The sequence below is a fragment of the Enoplosus armatus genome, chromosome 8, assembly GCF_043641665.1.
Source record: "Enoplosus armatus isolate fEnoArm2 chromosome 8, fEnoArm2.hap1, whole genome shotgun sequence".
NCBI classification, from domain to species: Eukaryota; Metazoa; Chordata; class Actinopteri; order Centrarchiformes; family Enoplosidae; genus Enoplosus; species Enoplosus armatus.
In genome coordinates, this window is record NC_092187.1 from 21,957,065 (window position 1) to 21,982,115 (window position 25,051).

Consider the following 25,051-nt stretch of genomic DNA (forward strand, 5'->3'; position numbering starts at 1 on the left):
ATTGTGGCGACTGTTCATGGTGTGTCATTGTTGATAATCCAGTTGATCCAGTTGCTGTATTTCCTTACTTTGGTGTAGACTCCTGGGAAGTATGGGTTTGCACAGCTGATACCCCAGGAGACAATGCCCTCAAGGTAGCCATTGCAGATAAGGGGACCACCGGAGTCACCCTGTGGATCATCAAGACAAATTCGAGACGATGAACAAACATATTTTGGTCTTAAGATCTTTTCAGTTCCAGTCTTGAATGGTATACACTAGTTTTCAGTATTAACTCCATAGTATTTAAGTCATTTTTTTTTATTTAACAGGGATTGTGCATATTAATAAACATTAATGTAAATGTGCCAGAGTTAGCCAAAAGGCGACTTTTAGCCATGCTAGCAGCATGTGTTGTGGTTCTAGAGATGGCAACGTCGGTCTGTTGGTCCGCCAATTTGATCCAGTCCGGAATATCTCAACAGCTAGATTTGTCATGAAATGTTATTTAGACCTTCGTGGTCCTGAGAGGATGAATACTACTGCCTTTAATGATCCCAGGACTTTTCCTGTTGCGCCACAAGGCTGGTTTTTAGTGAAATTAAACTTAACAACTAGGAGGTGGAATTCAGGATGAACTGTGAATTTGTCTCCACTTCCTTCCACTGTACAAAAATTACACCAAAACGGCCGCTGCCATCTTGCGCTGGTGACATCACTTGGAACCAGAGTCTGCACAGTAATGATCTGCTCAATCACAGCTGTCAGTCATGACATCATGACATCTTACTCCCTTTTGAAACTTACATGAGTGTGTACTTTGATTTTATATATATGACACACAGCATGCACAGCTATAAAAAGGGAAATATTAATTATAATAAAATAATATGAACTTATTATAGCATTCAACGCAAGCTTCCAATACACAAAATCAGAAAAAACGAAAAAGTCTGTACCTGGCAGGAATCTTTTCCACCAAATCGAGATCCAGCACACAGCATGTTTGACGTGATCCTCCCCCAGTAGTAATAAGTGCAGTAAGGCATTATTCTCACGTCCACAGCACGAAGCACAGGAGAGAGGTAGTAACTGTAGATCTGTGTCACACCCCAGCCGCTCACTGTGCAGACATCATGCGTCAGTGGAGGAGTGTTTTCATCGGGCAGAGCGACTGGCTGGACGTTGGCATTCAGCTGTGCCGGCTCACTCAGCTGTAACGCAAAACCAAAGTTATGGTACCACAGCTTAGACATGCTGACCAAGCAATCGCAGAGTGAAGAGTGTATGCATGTGTTAAGACTGCGTCACTTCTGCCTACCTTGATGAGCATGATGTCATTGTTGAATGTCTTGTAGTTATAGTTGTGGACGAATATCTTTGAGACATTAAAGACCTGTTCAAATCCTTCTGTTTTCTCCAGGCTGTGTTCACTTAACACCACCTTCATCAAGCTGCTCCTGGTGGCCAAAAACAGACACACAGTGCTTCAGAATTCACCCTTTAACTGTAAAATACAGTAAAATGACAATTTCACATCAATTTCACATCTTAACTCTTCTCAAAACCAGTGGGGGAATGGAACTTAGTACATTTACTCAAGTACTGCACAAGTACAAATTTGACACTACTTTCTTCTAATGCCATTTTCTACTTCTACTCCACTACAATTCTGAGGGAAATATTGTACTTTATTGTACTCCACTAGATTTATTTGACAGCTTTAGTTACTAGTTACTTTACATGTTTTTTTGCACACAAAACATATGAAAATGTACAAGTACAGCAGAAACAATTAGTCGATTGACAGGGTTAGGGTTAGGGATAATCTCTCAGTCATTTTTCATGCAGAAATTGTATTTTATTGTTAATAATTTCAATGTTTGGACTGTTGGTTGTATAAAACAAAGCATTGTGTAGGTGTCACTTTGGGCTCTGGGCAATTGCAGTGGGCGTTTCTCATTATTTTCAGAATTTCTACAAACCAAACAATCAATTGATTAATCTGCTGATTAGAAAGTAATCAGCAGATTAATCCATTATGAAAATAATCATTAGTTGCAGTCTGATACAAAATAGTTCAAAATGAGCTCCACCTCAGCGAACTACAAATCAAATGTAAACTCCTGCTTTTACATTAATGCCTGAGTAATAATAATACATCAGTCACATTTTCTGCTTTGAATACTTTTACTTTTAGTACTTTGAGTACTTTTTTTTACAGTGTTTACTATACCCATCCACCACTGCTCAAAACATCAGCGTTTATTACTGCAACTGTGCGGTGTCAGTACTCACGGTCTCCAGCAGTGGGCAGCAGACACCACCCACTGAGGGTGCACTAAGGTTCCTCCGCAGTAGTGTTTCTGTTCTTCAGTCTGCAGGGATGCCTGATATTTGATAGAGTACGGCAAGACCTCCTGACCCCCAATGATCCTCGCTGCAAATGTCTCTGTAGACATGGAGAATAGGCACCATGTGAGCTCTTTTTCTAATTTATTTCATATTTAATGCTCTTTGGTGTTTACAATCTTAATGCACTACAGAAGAGAGAGGTTGAAGGCGGTCTTTAGGCCACGTCACCACGTTTGGTTTATCCTGATATACATTTCTGTTTTCACCCTCGGGTCAGCCGATGCTCTGTAAAAGTTCCTTTCAACATGGTTCTACATCCAGGATACCTTTTATTATGCACGCAGGAATTAACATTTTGTGATTGGGGAACTTACCTGATACTGAGAAAGCCAAAAGCAACAGCACAGTAGACCTTCGCAGTGGAGCCATATTCTTTTACTTATTATCTGTAATGCAGAAACATGACTTTTTGGCAGCTTCTATACACAGCATATAATGTGCCAATTAACTTTATTACAATCAGGATAAAATCCTAATTAACGCTGTGTGAAATAAAAGAAAAGGAATGCATTATCCCAAATTATGATAGAGTTATACCTTTTATCAATAGGCTGTACACATGTACAACTTTGCAGCCTAAGTCTGTGAAACGTCTCAATTTAACCCTTACTGGACTATGTATGACACCTAAAGTCACTTTGTAGATAATCTTTAGATTCAGCTGTAAGTTACTGTAGTGAAACTAATTAATGACAAAAAGTTCATAACCTTCTTATTAATTAATGAACTGTAATTCATCACAAGTATCAGGTCCTCGCTTAAAATGTTAATGTCTCATGATCATACTCGACTAAATTACCATCATCTTACAGTAGAGTTATGCTCTAGTTTCAGTATGAATATATTCTAATAGAATCTTAACATATATTACACAAAATAAACTGTTAATAGAGAGTTTTCTTTGTGAAAACACCATCTTTCCCTGATATCTGGGCAGACTCCTGGATATATATATATATAGATATATATATATATATATATTAACAGAAATGGTTAGAATCACCTTCTACTTACCTGTAAGCCCAAACACAGCAACCTTCAGAGTTTCTCCAACTGGTGGGACCAATGCTCTCCTGTTACCTTTTATAGTGTAACTGTAACCTCGGCCAAAGCTTTTGTTGAAATGATCTTTTCGTCAGGTGTTGTACTGTGACCATCTCACGCTGCAACAATGAAACTGACCTACTACTTGACAAAGCTAATGTGTTGTCTTGTATTATGTCTGTTTCTAAGCTCTAGTTTTCTGCTTGCACCTTGGGATATGAAGGTATTTGGGATGGGAACGCCTCTACATGGTCATCATCATCACCAGGTTATGGACAGAATAAATGTTTATGACCTTGTTGATGTGATGAGATTTGCTCTGACTTATTGTTGTGATGTGAATTTCTTGCCCGTTCCGTAGCGGATATAATTTTAAAAAGTCTCAGTGACAATTTTATTGACTAAAGAAGTCTTTTTTCTCCCCTTTTTTTAAAATGGAGAACACTGATCAAAGCCAGGTAAAAGACATTATTATTGATTTCCCTTTTTAAATCTGTGAATTACATATAGATAAATCAAAGGATGTTTCATCTTAGTCATTCTCAGTTTGCTCTCTGGCTGTACATAATGTTCTCTCCATTACAATAGGCGGCTACCAACTATTCCCATGGTATGGTTCTACTGTTCTACATGTCCCAGTTTCGTTATACACATTAGTGCAGTATCTCACAGATTGATCACACCAGAGATAATGTTGACTACGGCCTCTGAATTTAACATAGGAATGGATTATTCAGTGAGTAATAAATAGTAATAAAAACTGATTCTAATAATGCTACTATTCCCACAACTACTACTAAAAACAATAATATAGCTCTTATTTGGAAACCTCTGAAACTAAAACATATTTTCTTATTCATTCATTCATTAATTGTCTATGAAATGTCACGAAGCAAAGAAATTACAATTTCTTCTTCAAATTTCCAAAAGACTCCCAAAGACATTCATCCTACAATGATACAGAACATCCTCACAGAGAAAATGCAGCATTTTTGCTTAAAGAAATGAATAATAATCAAAATAATTGCCCGTTAATTTTCTGACTATTGCCTACTCCATTAATGGACTAATCCCTTCAGCTATAAATAAAATAATAAATTAATGAGCATAAAGCAAGAGGTGTGTAAAAACAAGTGTTTTAAAACTAGAAGGAAAAAGAGAGGCATTGATCAGACAGGTAATTGTGAGTAAGAGACAATATATTTAATAGAAAATGATAAAGAAATGGTCATTTAAGGCCCAGCAAGTTAACCGAGATATATCCAGAGCCACTTTCTTCCTGGGGGAACCCGAGGCATTCCCAGGGACATGTAATCCTCCGGTCTGCCTCCTCCTCCCGGAGTACCTCCACAGGGAGGTGACAGACTCATGAGGTATCAGGAGGCATCCTGATCAGCCTGGATCACCGCAGCTGAAATAGGGAGGAGCAGCAGCTCTTCTCACCTTCAGGCTCAGGTCGCTCTTCACCGTAACGACCTGCACCAGCCAGCAGACAACGCCCATATCACTTCTAACACTCGACCAGGGCCTCAGAATGAAGCTAATCCACCCCAGGGGGGTGTGGGCTACTATACAGGAGCTCTTTGTAAATTCACACATTCAGCATCCAAAAGTATCTTGTTACAAATTAAAAATACATCAAATGTATCAAAATAAAATACAAAATACTGGTATGACAAAATGTATTTAATTAAAATTCAAGTAATTTGTAATTTGAAAGTACAAAAGTACATTCTATACAACCTGATATTTATTTTATATTTGGCATTCAGTAGTGAATATTAATTAACCTGAACATCCCCTGGCACAGCAAACACTGTAAAATGTTTCTTATCCTCATGAGGACTGCGCAAGCTATTAAATTAAATTAAATTAACTATTAATTAATAGTTGCTAACAATGAATCTCGCTAATGAAGCTTCCCATGCGATGACCAACCACAAGATGCCGCTGTTCCAGGCTGCCTGAGCGTGTCTGGGCCGTTAGCTGGTATGCTAATGTTACCAGCTAGTAAGTATATTTTCTGTTTTCTTCTGTTGTATTTTCGTGTCATTCAGTACATTTTCCTTAGCAAGTAATGTCTGATCATATTTTGATTATGTGCTTTTATCTTAGGGGAAATTTGCACCAAACTCTAAAGGAGCTTCTTTCCTCAGGCTACTGGTCACAAATGAAATACGGTAGTTTCTACAGTTTAACAACTATGTTAAATGATAAAAACGTCATGTTGTTTGCACCTTGTTGCTGTACTGTAATACTGTATAACAACCAATATTTTACGATAAAGTAAAATGATCTACTTATATATAATAGGAATCCCTCGTTGACTAGCTGAACATATTTGTAACTTAAGGCCTTTTTCCAAGAAGGAATTGCAGTTTGATCAGAAATCCAGTGCTGAGTCATTGGTACCTTTGGGGACGTGATGACTGTGATACTGGACTGATAAAACATTAGTGCCACCCCAGTCTGAAGACTGTAAACCAAGATCATCTCAGGATCTACATGCCTCCATTCCAGTAAAACATTTGGTTACAGAGTCATCATTTAGTTGTTTTTCAAGTGACTTCAGTTTTTTGGTGTCAAGTCCTGAATAAAGTCAAATACTGCTGAACCTCTTAACTCACTCAATCAAGAAAAGCCTTTATTGATAACATAACTGAACATTATACAACAAGTGAGTGTATCAAAACAAAGAGGAGAGTTTTAGGGATTACAGCATCGTGGTTTGTCCTAAACAGATGTCTTTTCATTCCAGGACCAGACAGATGAATGTGAGAACCGGGAGCTGGCAGCCATGTGCAATGATGACAGCACTTGGACTGAGGAGCAGGTCATGTGGAAAAAAGGCAGCGGTCAGCACTCAGGGGATGTGAGAGGTATCAGAGAGCGTGGCTATAGCTATCAGTAGCAGGCAGGGCGACAGAGAGGGCTATTAGCCAGCAGAGGTCAGGAACTCCACAGAGGGATGGGAGCAGTGATGAGACCTGCCTGAGCTGTGCTCCATTTTTAATGACACCCGGCCCCAGAATAGATGTGGAGCAGCAGTGCTGGCTCGACCTGGTCCCATACAAAAGCTTCTGCTGCTTGTCATCAGTCAAAACCCTTATTAATCCCTCCTGGGAGAACCAGCGAGGGGAGACTGTACAGTGATGAAGAGCTACAGAGACCCTTACTGTATCTTCTTTTATTGAGCAGCCCATTTGATCCACGTTAGGAGCTTCAATCACAAGCTGAAATATGTCAAATACTGGACGTAGCTGGCAGGGCTACAGCCGCCGAGTGGCTGTACAATAACATGATAAAGGCCCTGACGTGCAGAATGATGACAACACAATTAACGCAAGGTGTGCTTCACCTTTTATGTGACAGTGAATGGGGCCTTCAGTAAACTGGGGGATTATATAAGCAATGATAGCAGTATAGGACGGCTCGCGTATGTCACGAAAGAGGTGAAACAAGGGGCCGAGCTGTGGAAGCTTCAATTATATATCGGTCCAGGACAAGGAGGTGACCATGGAAACGGAAATTGGAACCCCGAGAGTGCAGGTGAGATGTCTTCCTGTTAACATTAGAGAAGTAGCACACAGGTGAGGCTCTCTCTCTGCGTGCAGACTGCTCATCCCATTGTCTCACTATGGACCTGCCGTCTTTATTGCTTTGTATACTGCTGGAAGTCCTGGCTGTAAACTGTAAGTACGCTTGCTGCTGTATATATTTTTAACTTTTATTTTTCACTTAAATATTGTAAATGTGTATATTTTTGTTTTCTATTTCTTATTTTTATATTTTGTACAATACTTTTATTTCTAAATTTATGCTGCTTTCTAATCTTGAATGGGAGCACCGGTCCTGTAAAATTTCCCCCCCGGGGATCAATAAAGTATTTCTGATTCTGATTCTGATTCTTTATCTTGAATTTACAGATTATTTATGTATGCATGAGAGGTCTTCAGGTGATGTTAAGCCTCTGGGTTACGATGACAGGAAAGTTGGGATGCACACTGTGTTGTCTAACATCCTGAAAAACAACACACTCACAGTTTTGGGTTCATAGATTGAAAGTGTGTTTACATGGGCTGAATGTGTTTCTAATGTGTTATTAGCATCCCTTCTATTAATGTTTCAAAAGATCCCTTTTAGCTGAGGCACTTTCAGCTCTGATGCTCCCTTGAGATGGTCTTTTGACAAAAAAAAGTGTGACTCAGAGCCATTTTCATTTGGGCACGACATCTTAAAATCTTAGTGCTTTAAATCATAAATCAGCAGCAGAGTGATCAGGAAAAAGGGGGAGAACTGGCATAGATTATACTTCAAATGAAAACATGAGAATATTTCACACGTAAAATAGACAGCATCATTTTGTTTTGTGATGTTTGTAATATCTAGTTAGGCTCGCCTTTGTAACGACAGTTCTGTGATGAACTGATCTTCTTGTTTACATTTTAAAGCTTCATTTAAAACTTTAGTATAGTCAGTTACATAGTTGAAATCCCTGTAACAAAGACATCTTTCCTTTTTTAAATGTCATAATGTCTTCTTTATTTATTGTTTTAACTGTGCAAAGACATCTTTCTGAGATAAAGAGTTTTTGAAGCGAAAAGGTCAGTAAAAGTGTTCTTACTCACCCAAAGAATTTGAAACCTCAGCAGATGAAGGCGAATAATAAGATAACAATAAGTCATTGTGGCCAACACCCCCTTTTGTGCCTGGCAATTATGTCACAAAGATAAAACATGAAAGGGGACTCCGATAAACATCTTGATCTGGTCTAGGATCTGGGTAGCAGGTAACAGACACTGCTTTAGACAGACAGACTTAATCATTTTATCGTGTTTTGAAAATATGAGCAGAATATTTAATGTGTGTCTGCATTAATGGCAGCTAACTACATTAGCAGCAAGCAGTGAGTTTCGTGTACTGATCCGTGTGCAGTAACCAAATTCAGTTCAGCCCATAGGACACACAACAGGAGCCCCATCTTTTTCAAGGTTCGACTCCAAGGTCGTTACATAATGCTTTCTAAGGCACCTGTATGTGTGTGTTTATGTCACACACACACACCCAATCCATGCGGTGTGTTTTGCTCTTGACACACACCACTGCCGCTAATTACAGCTTGGGATCGATATCGAGGACAGTAATGAGAGGGTGTTGTTTCGTCCCTGATGGCAGTTCTGTGTCTCAGTCTCTGTGATGCACACGGTTTCAGTCAGTGTCAAAAAGTTTTAAATATTCACAGCGTGGATACTCTCAGGGTCGAAGCCAGGAATTTAAAAATACCGAGGTCATGAGTCCAAGTGCCCCAAAGTCACCCCAATAGTTCATATTTTATTTATTGAGTTAACAAACTTTATTTCCCAATGTAATGGCCTGCTCTATACGGCCAGGAATAAAATTCTGATGGGTTAATATTGAATCCTTCTCCTAAAAGTAGTCATAAGTTTGTAAAAGTACTGGATTTTACTTTTAATTGTAGAATGTAAAGTGCTCCTTGATTAAAACCCCCAAAACTCCCAGGAAAGAAACACAGAGGATGTGTCCTCAATGGTAGCTACAGGCCTGGGAACTCACATTTAAGGGGCTGATCCATTTGAGTGCTCTGCATCTCTTTTCATTTTTTCTCTTCACACAATCTTAAAATGATCTTAAGACACGTTGAAGCTCTCTCGGTTAGTGTTAAACCTGGTTAAACCTAACTGACTGTAACAGAATAAGAGCCTCTATGTAGCTGTGGCAGAGGAAGTATTCAGACCTCTTACTTCAGTAAAAGTAGCAATACTGCAATATAAAAATACTCCTTTACAAGTCCTGCATTGAAAATGTCACTTAATTAAATTATTTGTATTTAAGCTTCAAAGTAAAAATATACAAACAGCCCCTGAAAGTTATACATTATATATTATTGGATTATTACTACTGATAATAATAGTTATTAATAATAATAATAATAATAGTTAATGTGTACGCAACATTTTATTGAAGTAGTCGGTCAAAGTTGTGGTATTTAACTATTTTATTCTGTATTCAGTTCATCATATGTTTTGTATGTAAAAACTCAAATCTGTAACTAAAGCTGTCAAACTCATGTAGTTGGGTTAAAAGTACAATATTTCAAAAAGGAAATACTCAGTAACACTACTTGAGTAAGTGTACTTAGTTACTTTCCACTGCTGCTGTTTAGGATTCAAACCACTACATGAAGAGTACAAATCCAAATCAAGTCAGCGCGTCTGTGTGTTAACATCAGATAGATAATGATGGTCACTGTGAATCAATGCACCTCAGAGAGCGAGATTGCTTTTCATTGATCTGCTCAGCCAGAAGCATCTGTGCACTGAAGTCAACTGTTGTTTTCTTTATGACTTGTATTGTTCTTGCTGATGCTGCAGCCGCGGTAATAACGTTGCAACTGTGTTAGCCCTGTGTGGTTTGCACACAGACCTTATGGACTGTTTTATGTGTTTTTCTCTCTCTATGAATCCGATCTAAGCTCGTCTTTATTTCCCCTCTGTGTGTGTCGCAGGTCAGGACGTGGCAACGGGACGTATTGTGGGAGGATACGCACCAGTTCCACATTCAATCAAGTACATCGTGTCGATACAGACAACAGAGCGTCAACACTTCTGCGGGGGCTCCTTGATAAATAAGTTCTGGGTGATCACAGCAGCGCACTGTAACATTGGGTGAGCTGATTTCTTTTAATTTACCTCCGCTGTGTATGAAAGGCACTGAACTCCAGGCTGGAAGACAAAGTGGTAAAACAAACCCCGGGTCACAGTCTACTCCGCACCTTTGTTTCATTCAAAGATCCAGTCATTTCAAACCAAATCAGATAGTCAGATCTGCAAGTTATCGAGAGAAAGCACATGAAAGTGATACAAGCACGCCAGTGACAATGGAGCTCTGTGGTATCTGGAATCTGACACAAGCATGTGATGGCCTCAAGGCTCACTGACAACACACGTTCTTTACTGGAAACAGTTTGGCATATAAGGAAGCAATCATTTTAGACAGTGTTTGGTGTTTAATCCAGACTCTTGGGTTACGGTAGTACATCAGAAAACTGATATTCTGTCAGTGTTGCCTGCTTCCCTTTCAGTCAACAAACAACAGCTTCTGTCCTCAAAAACCCTCAACGTATTAACAGCAGTTAGCTGTCCAATAACAGTGCTGAGTCACTATTGTTTTACTAGTCATTTATGTTTATATGTATTTATATATATAGAGAGAGAAAAACTCAAGTCATTCTCTTGTTCCAGCTTCTCAAATGTGAAGATTTGCTTCTTTTGTCTCTTTTATTTCATTGTGAAGTGAATCTCTGAGTTTTGTACTGTTGGTTGCACAAAACAAAACATCTGAAGACATCACCTTGGACTCTGAGACATTTTGCAGACTGAAATGAATGGATAATGAAAATAATCGTCCTTTGCGGTTCTAGTTGATACTGGACGTATCTGTAAAATGCTTAGTGAAACACAACATCCACTTTTTTATAGTTATATTTAGGGAACTCAAAGCACTTGATTACGTTTAGGGAAAGATCAAGGTCTTGGTATAATATTTAAAAAGGCAAATTGTTTCCTAACTTCAACCAAAGGGCTTTTGCTGCCTAAACCTAACCACAAGCAGGACTCAGGATGTGCGCCCCGGTCTCCACAGGCAAAGTCCTGCACTTTGTACCCCCACTCTTCACCCTCAACACCTCTCTGCTACTTACAGCACAATGCCCTGGAAAAAACGTTCCCAGCTAACCCTAACTCTAACCCTTAAGGCAGATATTTGTCTCCGGAGAAAGCTAAAAGGAGAGTGAATACTGGACTTATATTTGTCAGGTGGCAAGAAACATGACTTCAAATATTAATGTTGCCTCCTAACTGCTGGTCGTGTAAATGTTCAACTGTTTGCAAACAAGTTCACTGCAAAAAACTTAATACAGTGATAATGAGTCAAGCTAAGGTTGCAAGTTCCTCACGGATCTTTTTCATGGCAGACATTTGGACGTCACAGCAGGAAAAGCAGGCGAAATGAATAACCTTAATAAAGGCTGCATTCCAGTTCAGTGCTCCAGTTCCAGGAACCTGGTATTCTGCTTGCTGGTTCACTGTCACAACTTACTGGAACGCCCAAATGGAGCAGAGCCATCATTATTTAAACCTGTGCTTTTCCTGCTATGACAAGTTTAGATTAAATCTAGACTACTAATTCAGAGAAAAAAGGTTGAAACGTATAACGTATAATGACAATCTATTGTGTAGTGACTAAAAAGTAATTCAGTTTATTATGTAAAACACTGATATCATTCATCTTTTTCTCTTCTCTTTACATTAATTTAGTTATTTTGGCAAAAAAATGAATTTCTATCTACAGTTTACGGGATTTACCTGAAGAAATAAATGTTATATTTTAACCTGAAGTAGATTATGTTTTTTTTAATCCAACTAGGACACATATAATCCGGCTAGGAAATTCAATAATTTCCAATAATTAATTAGACACTAACATCTCATCAGTTTGTTTGTCTGGTTTTTAACCACTGCTACATTTTAAAAAGCATTTTTTGTCCCTGCATGGTCAAGGTTGTAGCATCATATTTAACAGACAGATAGATATTCCTTTAATATTAGCGAGAACCATTTAAAAGCTAACGTGGCATCTCTGCATCACCTGACTGTAATGTGCTTTTTGTCTCTGCAGGGTGAACAGAATGATGATAGTTGCAGGAGACTACTCTCTGGCCATCTACGAGGGCACAGAGCAGGAAATCCTGCCCCAACTTTTGGTCCCCCACCCAGAGTACAACAGCATCACCAACAACAACGACATTATGCTTATAAAGGTACAGTATTCAAACTATTGGTATATTTTTAGAGGGTGTTACACTCAGTAGGTCTGTTTACTGATCTCACTGTCCACCGTCTCTCCAGCTGAAGGCCCCTGTCTATCTGAACAGCTACGTTTCCATCGCTCTGCTGCCCCGACACGGCGTCTCCATAGCGGAGGGCAGAGTGTGTCGAGTGTCAGGCTGGGGATACACCAACCCCACTGAAGGCCAGATCCCCTCCACCCTCCGCACTGTCAAGCTCCCCATCGTCTCCACAGAAAAATGCAACAGCAGCGAGTCCCTCGACGGCAGGATCACAGAAAACATGCTCTGTGCCGGTTACAGTATCGGTGGAAAGGATGCCTGTCAGGTAAGAGGACCTATAAATAGTACATATACTTTTACAGTTTTATAAAAGTCTGAACAAAAGGGAAAAAAACACACTCTGACTTACTATATTACTATACTACTATATTTGTATCTACATATACACATGTAGTTGACAGAAACCATTTTTCTGCGAGTACTTTTACTTTCCATACTAAGTAAACGACTAACACTACTAATACTTCTTCCACCAGGGGTCTCAAATAAGTAATTTCCTGAAACAGCTGGCCACTGTAGTTCTTAGCAAACGTTACTCAACAGGAATAAGTTGTGTGTATTTGTTGGGGACTATTTTCAGCTCTGGATTAATACGCATTTACTACAGTAGTGAGTGTTTACGGCAGCAGGATGGTGTATGTAATAAATTACAGTGCCCATGTTCTTCGTAATGAAGGAACATGTGACCCAGTGCAACAATTGGACAACAATGGAGGTCTATGGCACAGAAGAATAAGCTTTATCAGCTATATGAGTAGGATCAGTTCAGTGTCATGGGATTTATTGACAATAAGAAAAATAGAGAATATCACCAGACCTGTCCTTTAAGTTTCTTGTTTAGTAAAACTCTAGTAGGAAGCCTGGAAGAATATCATGTCACCCCTGATGTGTCCTTCTTTCCTGCTGTTTCAGGGGGACTCTGGGGGTCCACTTGTATGTGAGGGCCGGGTCTATGGCTTGGTGTCCTGGGGGAGAGGATGTGCTGATGCTCAGTTTCCTGGAGTCTATACTACTGTGTCCAAGTACCGCAGGTGGATAGACAACATCATATTCAACTACTACAGCAGGTGTAACAAGAAGTAGAAGCCAGTGTTACTGAGATTACAAGAAATTGGAGAATGTGGGTTCTTCATTTCAATTTCAGTTCTTTGATTCAATAAATGTTCTTTTTACCATTTATGTACATTTGATTATGTGTTAAAGAAATCATTTGACATTTTGTGAAACACACTTTATTGCTGAGAGTTATGTCACAAGCACTGTCATGTTTGTACGCTAAATATGAAGTTAGCAGCCGGGTAGCTTAGCTTAGCATAAAGACTGGAAACCATGCTGTCCAAAGGTAACAAAATCCGCCTACCAGCAAGTTATATCGCGTTTATTTAATCCGTACAAAAACCAAAGTGTAAAAACGTTTACAGGGGTTATGTGACTATTTGTTGGTGCTAAGCTAAGCTAACCATTTCCACGTTCCACCTTCATATTGAACAGAATAGTCGAACTATTCCTTAAAATGTTCAAGCTTGAATATTTATCAGTCTGTTGTTGATCCGTTTAAAACATTTCAAAAACAAAGCAAGCGATGGATAATCCACCGACACCCCTCTGGTAAGAAAAAGAAAAGAAAAAAGAAGGATATATTGATCACATTTCCACAACATCAAGAATGAGGTGCCATATCACTGCTCAAAATCAATGCTTTCAAAGCCTCATGGAGAACTATTGGAAATGCTGTAAGCACATGCATGCACAATGAACCAGGTTTAACCGGTGCTACAACTGCAACATCAAAGATCGCAGGAGCATTCGATGCTCGTGCACAGGTCATTGACACAGTAACAGCAACAACTGCACAATACAATGCAATCCAATACAGTAGCTAGTTAGTTTTGTTAAGACTTGAACTGAAACAATAAGAAAACTGCAGCTGTTTTGAGTAAGTAGGATTTGCAGATTTTCCTTTTGTTACATTATTATGAACTGAATGTCTTTAGGTTTGGCACAAAAAAGATGTTAAATTGGGCTCAAAGAAGTTGTGGAAAGCATTTTTTTTTTTTTTTACTATTTTCTGACGTAACAATTAATCAATCAAGAAAATATTCATACTATTAACTGATAATGAAAATAATTATCAGTTGCAGCCCAGGAAATTGTTCATTCCCCTATAGAGTCATTTTCCACACCATTTTAATCAAGATAAAACCATTAACACACAGAATTTCTGTCAAACTGAATGTGAACTATCAGTTACAATGATTAGGAATCTATATACTGTGTGTGTGTGTGTGTGTGTGTGTGTGTGGAGGAAGTCAAAGCAGCTGCCTTTTCTGAGCATGTCCTTTAGTTTAATTAGTAGGTCAATGATTACTGCCAATTTCCTGTGGTTTATGGACTAGTGGTGTTGTAAACCTGGCACTCTGCATAAAGCACCTTTAAGTGTGAGAGTTGGAATTAGGTAAACAAAACAAACAAACAGAAAGAGAGATTGAAATTGTGAGCGTGTTATAAAACAATGACGTGAACTGTGGTGTTTTCTTGTTTTATACACTTTAATAAATGTGCCGATCATCCCCACTCTGAGGGTGACTTCTTTATTTGTAATCACAGAGCCGATATCGCAGCTCGGAGGCTCGTCGCCGCTTGTTGCTTCTGAACAACGGATTACACAAGCTGTTCGGACAGATAACTCGCAAAGTCCTCCTCATGCTGTGTCATTTATACCTAAAGCCATTACAATGAATAAGTCACTACACCGATAATGGTTTAAAACTACATCGATCCCTTTTGGTACGGAGTGTAACTCTTAGTTTCTTGTCACCAGCCACTAAAGCAGCTGAGGAATTATCCCCCAAACGGGACTGCCTTAATGAAATATGCATGGAGCCAGTCTTCCCCTCTGAGCAATCTGTGTAATGTAAAGTCCAGGTGTTGCTGGACTGACTCCTTCCTCAGCCAGCAGTGATTCCTGTGAGGAAGAGGTGAAATCAGTACAGACTGCATCACACCTGATAGGTGTTGGCGTATCACAACAGAATGAATAGTTGATGGCCTACTTCAGAGGCGTCTCTGGTTTCACCGCTCGGCCCCGTTTGCTCTGTGATGATGGGTGTGTCAGTGCCCCATGTGATTGATGGGTTTCAGGGCTTTTATGCCTCTGATTTTACAGGCTTGGTTGCATAAAGGCTGATTCCTTTTTGTTGTGGCATGAGAAGGCCTCTCCGGGGAGTGTTGGAGTATATCGCCTGACATGGTTGATCCACAGTTCCCTATATGTGCTCACAAAGGGAAATGTCCCTCGCTGGGTTTGTGTGTTTCATGTGGAAAAGTATTGATCGAGGCATACAGATTGTAACCGCTCCCCGAGCAGCTTCTCCCAACGGACTCGGCTTTGTGGAAGCTGGGATGACAAAACATGTTTTACAATGATAATGATGCAAAACTAGGCCATCCATTATTTTACAATATGTGTTTTTCATTCAAAGAACAAAGTTAACTATAATGCCTCAGGCAGAGATCAGGGGTGAGAAGGTGTACACATCAATAGACATTTAGGCAGGGTGGAAGAAGTACTCAGACATTTTACTTAAAAGCACCAATACAACTATGTAAAAAATACTCCAATACAATAATATAATCATAATAATAAAAATCCTGCCTACAGATATATTAACAGCAAAATTAAGTAAAAGTAAATGCTACTTACAGATTGATGCATGTAGCATTTTACTGATGTAGCTGGTTGAGGTGGAACTACTTTTAACTAAAGTAGTTTAGTCCAGTGGTTCCCAACCTAAGGGTCTCTCCCTCTAAAAGGTCACAAGAGTCCCTCTTTTGGGCCTTAAACTATTATTATTTAAATGAGAACCATCTGAGAATTTTAGAGACGTCTGAAACATAACAAGGGTCCCCAACTAGACACTGTTTTATTGAAGGGCCAAAACGACTGGGAAGCACTGGTTTGATTAACAATGTGCTGTATTTAAGGTGTTTTTATGTGAGATAAATATAGTGGAGTAAAAGGTAAAATATTTCCCTCAGAAATGTAGTGAATTAAAGTGTGAAGTAGAATAAAATGGAACACTCAAGTAAAGTACAAGTACTTCAAAACTACTCCTGTTGCTAACAAAAGATGTTCTTATATTCAGGCAACTTTCTGAAGATGAAAAGTAGTGGCTGTTAAAAGGAGAGGAAAATTAAAATGCACATGACTGATTTGAACCACCAGGGGGCATTTGATCATTAAAGCATGAGGAGCAGGAAAACAACAGATGAGGTGCAGGCCTGCTGGCACTTCCTCCTCTTTGATTATAATAAGCCCTTCCTGTGAAGTGTTGTGTCTGTACATGAAAACGTTACATCAGACTTTTTAATTGAAATGTACAAAAATGCAACACGGTCATGAATGTGTTTTTACTCGGCCAGAGAGGCTTCATCAGAGGAGAAATGAGACAGATGGAGGGAACAGGGCCGAGAGAGAGGAGAGCCTGAATGTCCCTGGTCCTCTATACTTATTATAGGCGAGTCTTGGAGGCCAGACAACTGTTGGTGTTCAGTGGGATGCCAGGAAGCTCCGAGGCACGACAGAAGCTGGGATGAAAACGTGACCGGATTATTGTGCGGCCCTCTCTTCAAAACCAAAGAGCCATTCATCTTCACAAACAGCCTCTTTTTGCCTTTTCTTTCTCCTGACTTTCCCTCTCTCTCCTCCGACCCTGCAGAGATTCATGCACTTTACTTTATTTTTTAAATAATTTCTCTCCCCTTAATTCTTTGACATGGCTTCAGCCAGGAGGCTTTTTTTTTTTCATGAATCTGGGACAACTGGCATGTGTAAAATATGCAGAAGATGGAATAATTGGCTCAGAGGCAAAGGCTGAATTATGATTTTTATTTTTAAATTAGAAAGGATGATCATTACTGCATTCTGCAATTGATTTTTTTTTAAAAGGGAAATGGACAGAGGGGATGCCAGAGAAGAGTCCCTCTGTGATTCCTCTAATTTGTCTAATGTTGCATTTTTACTGCACAGTCAAGCTTTTTTTGTGTTGCTTTTCATAGTAAAAGCCATCATGATGGCTGAATTAGACACCAAAAATAGATGCTGGTCTCGAACAGGAGGACAGATCCACAGGATAATGAGTAGGCTGAGCGACTGAATCAGCCGCTCGAGTTCAGACTACTTCCATTCGACAAAATAAAGCACTCAGAGTCAACTGTTTTGGCGAGCTTCAAACCTGAGAGAAAGCGAACCGTTAGCTAATGCAGAAATAAGTCGTCGATTCTAGTTGGAGAAGACAGAATCCTCAATTTAATAGTTATCTTATCTCATAATTCGACACTTTGTGAGGTTTTACAAGCAGTCGGCGATAAAATCCATTACGTGGAAAGTGGGGCCATTTGTTTCCTCTGTCCATTGAGAGAGAGTTTGTGGCTAAATGGAGATGAATAGCTCACGTGTTACGCCCTGACAGGTTTGGCAGTGCTCACCTGGGAGAGCACGGCTGAATATTAAGAACCACTCACGTTTATGGAGTCAGGGATGTGGCACTGGACGACGAGATATCCTCCACAGTAGCCACATAATGGTGCGCAAATGGTGCAATCCATCCCTGCTACATATAATTGAGCTTGCCGCTGCCTGTTTTCCTCTGAATAATTGCAGTGTTTTAAAGTGAGCCATTGTGTTGTTGTGTGTGGGAGCGTTTCCTTAAATCTCTACAGTGCAGGGCCTTTGTGATTTGGGAGCAACATTGCAGGTGTAACTCATCAAGTTGGCGGCCCTCCAGATGCGGGAGATTATCTTTGTTACATAACATGCAAACCTCGAGACAAAGGACATCTGCTAAGCTACAACACAAGTGTAAGTAGTAAACAATTACACAAAAAAAAAAGAGTTTGAGGCTCAAGTACAATGTAAAATGTCAGACTGCCTGAAATGGTTGGAGGCTCCGCAAAATAGAGAGTGATTAGCATTGAGATGCAGGACGGGAACGATAATTGCAACTAACAGCACTTCAGTTTCCATGAAAGACATTTACCGCGGAGGATGAGAGAGAAGTGAAGTGTGTCATCTCTCTTTTCATCCCCCGAGACAGTGAAGGGAGACAGTGTGGAAGGAAATTCTTTGGATGCACAGTTGAAAACATTTCACTGAACTTATTTGTTCATTAATTAAAAAATGCATCTTTGGTTTTGGTCTTTAACATGTAAAGACTGAATGACAAGACACATTTTGAAATGCTGCTTTCACCCCCCCCCCACCCCCCTCCACGTCCTTTTCGCTGCTCAGTAGATTTATCAAGTTTCCCCTCAGAGGATTAGCAGAAAGTAGAGCACTTTAATCATGTTTCCTAACTTAGGGCTGCCATCAAAGGGAGGCAGAGCTTTGTTCTGGTGAAAAGATATTGCTGATAACCCCCCCGAAGCCTCAGATCAGAGCTCACTGACATGATTCCCCCACCTCTTTACCGACTTAACAAGACAGACTCACTTGTGAAAACATCCTAACACGTGTATTGTCGTGGTTGCTTTAATTGTAAGTGGTAAAGTACATTTACTAAAGTACTGTAATTGAGAAAAAATGTACAAATACAAAAATATGCCACAATTACAGAAAGTACAACCGTATAGGAAAGTGTGTAACAAAAACAGAAGAAACAACGAAATACAGAAACGCACTACAAATACAGAAAAATATTGAATATCGCAGATATTTGCGACACAGCTGGCATTAGCTTTACTAGTCTAAGAAGTTACTAGTTACTTTGCAGATTAAGATTTTATACCCAAACCTGTGAAGAGTTTATAAAATAAGATGATTTGTTAAAGACTAACAGTATATGAAATAGTTCAAATTAGCTCCAACACGACCAACTATAACAGTGAAATGCTGCTTACGTGTTAACAACATGTCTGTAACAATAATCCAGTGATATAATTTATATAATAATATGCCATTTGGCATAATGAGTACTTTAATTTCTGATCATTTAAGAACACTGATAATATTTATGTATTTGTACTTTTTTTTGTAATTTGAAGTTTTACTCAGTATTATAACACAAATATCCAGCAACAAAAAAAAAAAAGAAAGAAAAAGAAAAGCGCGGACAGGTAACCTAACATTTGCACTGTGGTACTGATACTTTTACTTTAGTAAAGGATCTGAGTGCTGTCTTATACCAGGAAGTTGCTGAAACTACTGTGCAGTTAATGTGACTGTTGGTCCACACAGTGTAAGATAATTATAAGTAAGCGACTGTGCTAATTTAAAACTTGATGAAGCAGAAGTGACACTCATGTCTTGCCTGTGTTAGGTGTCGCTGTCAGATGGTGGGAAAGAGAACATTTGGGGTGCGAATGGAGGACGTGTGTGGAGGAAAAAGTTAGTGATAGAGGGGGGGGCGACGCGAGGGGATTAAACAAAATATCTGATCCCATCAGAGTTGACAGAATGTCTCAAACTTGCCATGAGGCTTGTTGTGTTTGGATGTGAATAACTGTCACTGCCTTTACTTTCATAATACACATCCAATGTCTCCTGTCTAATCCTGTAATAAGATGCATCTTCACGGAACAACAAACTACGGAGGCAACATCGTTGTTGTACATCTTGCTCTCGGCGTGTACTTCACACGCCTCCAGTGTACATGCCACATAGTACAGAAGAGGAGAACACCTGTCCACACTGAATAATGCACTACCTGTGTCCAGACAGTTACTGAAATGTTTTGATCAGACAAGAATGATTAAACCGGCGGCAACATAGCGCAAAGTAAGAGAGAAAAGTCCTGCGTTATCGGCGCCAAGAGACTTTTGTTTTTGACATCTATGGAACGAGACAAAGTTGAAACTGCGTAAGGCAAAAGAAGCAAGAGGGTAAAGTGGAGCAATTAATCTTCCTGTGCTCTGAAGCTCCACTGTGTAAAATTGATGTTGCCACTCAGAAGAGACCATAATCACACTTCCATCCAAATCTGCGAAGGAGACAGGAGAGATCTCCAAAGCTGTCGCGCAAAGAGAAGCAAGGGAGGCTTTGACAGTGATTGGTGGGTGTGCTGTGGTTTGGCTCTGAATTTCTTTTTGAAGTTGAACCACTCAGACGGAATCTTAAATGTACTTGGCAAACAGTCTGAATCTTCAATGGACCCCCCCACACACACACATACACACAGAAAAGCTACTTTAACAAGCTTCTTTAGTCTCACAGGAAAAGAAATACATTCGATCCCGTGTCAGAGAGCACACACGATGTCACATCCGAGTCTGAGCTGCTTTCATCATGCGGCGCTCTGCAGATTACCAATCTGAGAGGATGTCTAGCCTGCTCTCTGCAGAGCCGCAATGTCAGGGGTGATCCGGCAACTTGAAACTTAAAGAAAATTATCTCTGTCGCTGAGAGAATATAGCAGGACCGGAGATGGACACCGAGAGGTCAGTGGTCGCAGAGACTGTCGCCTTGAAACTATATACTCTAAGTGGATGCTTCTCATCAAAGGGACAGCCCTCTCCTTGTGTGTGTGTGAAAGCAAAATCTTTTAGCTCTCAGCTACGTTCAAGAAACCCGGTTCAAGAGGGAACAATGATTGAACAGAACAGAGTCATTTCCACTCCTGCGCCCCGCGGCCGCCAGATAGCACTTCCAGCTGGAGATGGCAGACAGATTACATCTCATCCATATGCAGAAAGCAGGAATCGCTGTCACCCCCCTCCCTTCGCTGCCAGCCAGTGATTACTCGCAGAGGAGGGGCGGCGATCAATGGGGAGAAAGAGAGACTGATGGGATGTTGGAGTACAACGACCTGATCTAAAGAGATCCATGTTACGTCCTGGCCGATTCCGAACAGAGACAGGAGTCATGATGCTGAGAGCTCAACGCACTGCAGATTAAGAAAAAACAAAAAAGACAAAACACAAGCAGATGAAGAAAATATCTTTACAAACATGACAACAAATACTGCATGCAGCATGCTGAAACATGCTGCAAACAACCAAATTGAGAAAGCACGCAAAAAAAAACCATAAAACACAATCAAATACAGAATCGTTTGTTGTGTTGTGGCGTCTGTTTGATTCAGCAGCGCTCTCTGCCACTTTGTGATGATGTTTGATTACCAAATAATTCATTCAGTGACTTTCTGGCAACACGCAGTACGGACAGATCCGCTGCCAAGATAGTCTTTTATTCATTAGCGTTTCGGGTTCACCGTAGATTAATTCAGTATTCGGCCTTCGGGCCAACTGTCGCCCTTCCTCACAAGTACAAACAAACGTCCTTGCAAACCTCAGCTACAAAAGATGCTATTCAGAGGTATCGCCTAATTCAAGAATCAATTTGTGGCGTTGGTATGCAATTTTAAAAGGATGCACAGACTGCACTGGCTGCATGTGAAATTCCATCAGTTGGAAAGTATTAAAATAGAAAATCAGTTGTTCATAAACAAGCCTTATTTGCCAAATTAAAGTGCACGAGACTGAGATTTATTGTCTATTAGAGGCCACTTGTGAAGGTAAAACAGAACAAGATGGAAACAAGTGCATCTGTAGCAGCAGCAGCAGCAGGAGCAGCATGGCCCATCATGCCTCTGGCTATATAACGGGGCTAATGGCTTCATTAGCGAAGGGCTCTAATTAGGATTAACGAGCCGTCGCCACAACAAGCCGACATCCCTGCACTTAAATCTCCATCTGCGTCAGCTTTCGCTATGTTTACTATATTAATTCTTTGAAGTGGACTTCACATGGCGCCCTTGATGAGGGGCTGGCTACGTCAGACTGGAGCAAATTCTGATTTAGCTCATTCCCGATTTGGTTTAAGTGAGATCAGTTAGAGTTTAGAGTCGCCATTTCAGTAAATTACAGTAACTGAAACTCGCTTCATAAAGAACATTCAAAGAGGTAGTGCAGCGGATGAAGCTAAATTATGCTAAACTGAATATAGTTGGTTGTCTGTACGATGAATGTGAAGGTACAGCCAGCAGCCAATTAGCTTAGCTTAGCATAAAGACTAGAAGCAGGGGGAAACAGCTAGTCTGGCTCAGTTCAAAGGTAAAGAATTCCACCTTCCATCCTCTAAACTCACTAATTAACACGCTACATCTCATTTGTTTAATCCATACAAAAACGGAAATGAATTTTCGGAATTACAGGGAGTTACGTGCTGGAACTATTTCCTGTCCGCGTGCAGCAACTTCCTGTCATCTTGTCGTCACAGTGACATTGCCAGGCAAGCAGTGGAGATATAACGGTGCTTGTGATGCTGCTAGCTGTTTCCATCTGTTTCCAGTCTTTATGCTAAGCTAAGATAAGGGATCTGGCTGCTGGCTGTAGTTTCACATTTGATAGACAGATATGATGTATTTGCCAAAATGTTGAACTGTTCTTTTAAATATCACAACACAAACGTAACTTTAAATGTTTAGATGTAAATTAGCTACTCGTAAACTCGCTGTCCATGCAAAAATAAGCAATAAGATCATTTGGTGCAAACAATATTATATAAACAATACAATTCTGTCTGCATACGCAAAATTACTAAATATATGCCAATCGAGCACAGGTGCTGTTTATGGGATACAATGTGGATTCGGTTTTATCTGCAGCGGATACTGTAATTCATGCCAAGGCTTCACCGCCAGCTGCTATAATACCATCATTAAGTGGAAAGCTGTGGCCCCCTCGGGGAGCATCCCTGCATCCATCACATCCTTTCATCATACTCTGTGGTAGCTGTGTTTACTATACGGTCCTTCTTCCCATGTCTTGTGCTTCTTGAGAGCCCTGAGAGCGAAGCAGCATCTGTTACTACAAACAAACGGCCTGTAAACCTATGAATCACACGGAGTGGCCACTGACAACTTAATTTATCCAAGCCCCGAGCCACCAACTCATGCCGGTCTCAGTCTTTTTAATTTGAAAAGCTGTCTGATAGTCCAGAGCTACAGTAGTCTTTTTAAATGCCGCACACTGTGCAGATATATGAAGTTGCTGGAATATTGCTGGTTCAGCTTAAAAATCCCCAGCGAATACGCCCGAAAGCCTTGATACTCTCTTAATCTGCTGTAGTATAAATGTGCTGAAACAGAACAAAGGGTATGGATTCAGTGTAAATTAAATAAAATGCTTAGTTTTTCAGAAAATATCTTCTTTAGTGAGACAGACAGTGATTCCTTTTGGCAGCTGATCTCCCCCAGAAACTTGTTTTCTACCCGCAGTTCTCCACGAGCTACCTGGACAATTACACTGATTTTTATTCATGAAAAAAAGGTCTGTTGGGCCAGCTCAAAATACGCTTGACTCCCAGATCGATGTGTTTCATTCCGTCAAATGGATGTTACCTGGCAGTAAGAACAGTTCACGTCCTCAATACTGAATGAAAATAGTTGGTTTTTCCACTCTGTCAATGTTCAAAGTAACCTTCTCTTTCTCTCCCCTCCGCTTTCTTCAGCCTTTGCAAAAGTTTTCTTCTTGTCTGCATGACCTTCCTCGCATTTCAGACAAATCCACAGAAATATTACCCTCAGAGAGATAAAGCCAGAAGTCTGGACATGTTCCCATTCTCCATTATAATTATCCTTCATCATGTGGGTCAGAGAGACGATACATCATCAACCTAAAGTCCATTACAAAGGCACATTGTAAAACTGTTTTTTTACTTTTTAACTTATCAAGTTATAATTACTACAAACTTATACTGTTGTTTCTTGCAAGACATGTTTGCATCATTGTCAGGATGATATGTGTCACTTTCTTCTAAGAATAAATACTATCGCTCTGTCCCTATTCCATACTACACACTGACCATGTACAGTATATACTCATCTGTTTTAATAGGATATAGTATATGATAGTGTACAATCAACATACTTAACTGTTTTATACTAACAGGAAATGATCAAATTCTTGCGCTGTCAGGTGTCAATCAAACTGTGACTTTAAAGTAACAATGCCAGTTAAACTTCCAAAAGAAACGACATCATTTAATAGTTGATTTTTTTTGTTTTCTGAGGTGTTTGTGGGGAGTTTTTTTCCCAGCTGTATTGTATTGTATAAGTATGTATATGCATTGTGTGAGAATAGTGTCAGCACAGTCAAATATCAAGGTTTTTTTTTATGTAAATTGATTGTTTTGAGTATAGTTTATTTAGTAACTTCTCCTGTGTGAACGCACCACACACTCACATGCTTACAGAATTAGTATGTAGTATATATTTGGGACACAGCTTATGATTTTGAAAGACTTGTGAAAGTTATCGGGCCGGGGAGGGGGTCAGAATCTTTTGGGTGCTGATGGACTTGAGACCCATCACCAGATTCCACATAATGAAAATAAATGTGAATTAAATGAGATGATATTGTCTGGTATGTATGAGATCAGATGTCTGACTGTCCCTCATAATCAAACCAGTTGTATGATGCTCGAGTCGCATGGCCAGGTGCGCTGGAGACCTTTCCTTCAGACAGCTGCTCCAAAGAGCGTCGCGTTGAATATCAAAACACAGATTAAAGTCCAGCTCGGGGACAAGAGAGAGACAGCTGTGTACTGCTTTCTGTTATGATGCGGAATAAAATGAAAGTGGAAGGCAGGCTGATAAAAAATGATGCACTCTCTGGAGAGACAGTTTTAAAGCACTAATAACAAAAGATTCACATCTTTTCTGTATCCAAAAACTGACGTATTGTTTA

General features: G+C 39.9%; 2 protein-coding genes across 3 annotated transcripts; one reads left to right on the plus strand and one right to left on the minus strand.

Annotated features, from left to right (window-relative positions):
* Positions 1 to 14: 14 nt before the first annotated feature.
* Positions 15 to 2,763, minus strand: LOC139288383 (trypsin). 2 transcript variants are annotated; one of them, XM_070909663.1, is made up of 5 exons: positions 2,709 to 2,763; positions 2,278 to 2,431; positions 1,301 to 1,439; positions 939 to 1,193; positions 15 to 170 (listed from the first exon to the last, which is right to left on the minus strand). In XM_070909663.1, the coding sequence occupies exons 1-5, from the start codon at positions 2,761 to 2,763 to the stop codon at positions 15 to 17; spliced, it is 759 nt and encodes a 252-aa protein (XP_070765764.1). The 2 variants fall into 2 exon arrangements, with proteins under 2 accessions (XP_070765764.1, XP_070765763.1); XM_070909662.1 differs by having other exon boundaries at positions 2,278 to 2,464.
* Positions 2,764 to 7,075: 4,312 nt separating this feature from the next.
* On the plus strand, positions 7,076 to 13,450 carry LOC139288567 (trypsin-3). Its single transcript, XM_070909885.1, has 5 exons — positions 7,076 to 7,130; positions 9,965 to 10,124; positions 12,136 to 12,277; positions 12,366 to 12,632; positions 13,280 to 13,450. The coding sequence occupies exons 1-5, from the start codon at positions 7,076 to 7,078 to the stop codon at positions 13,448 to 13,450; spliced, it is 795 nt and encodes a 264-aa protein (XP_070765986.1).
* Positions 13,451 to 25,051: the final 11,601 nt, after the last annotated feature.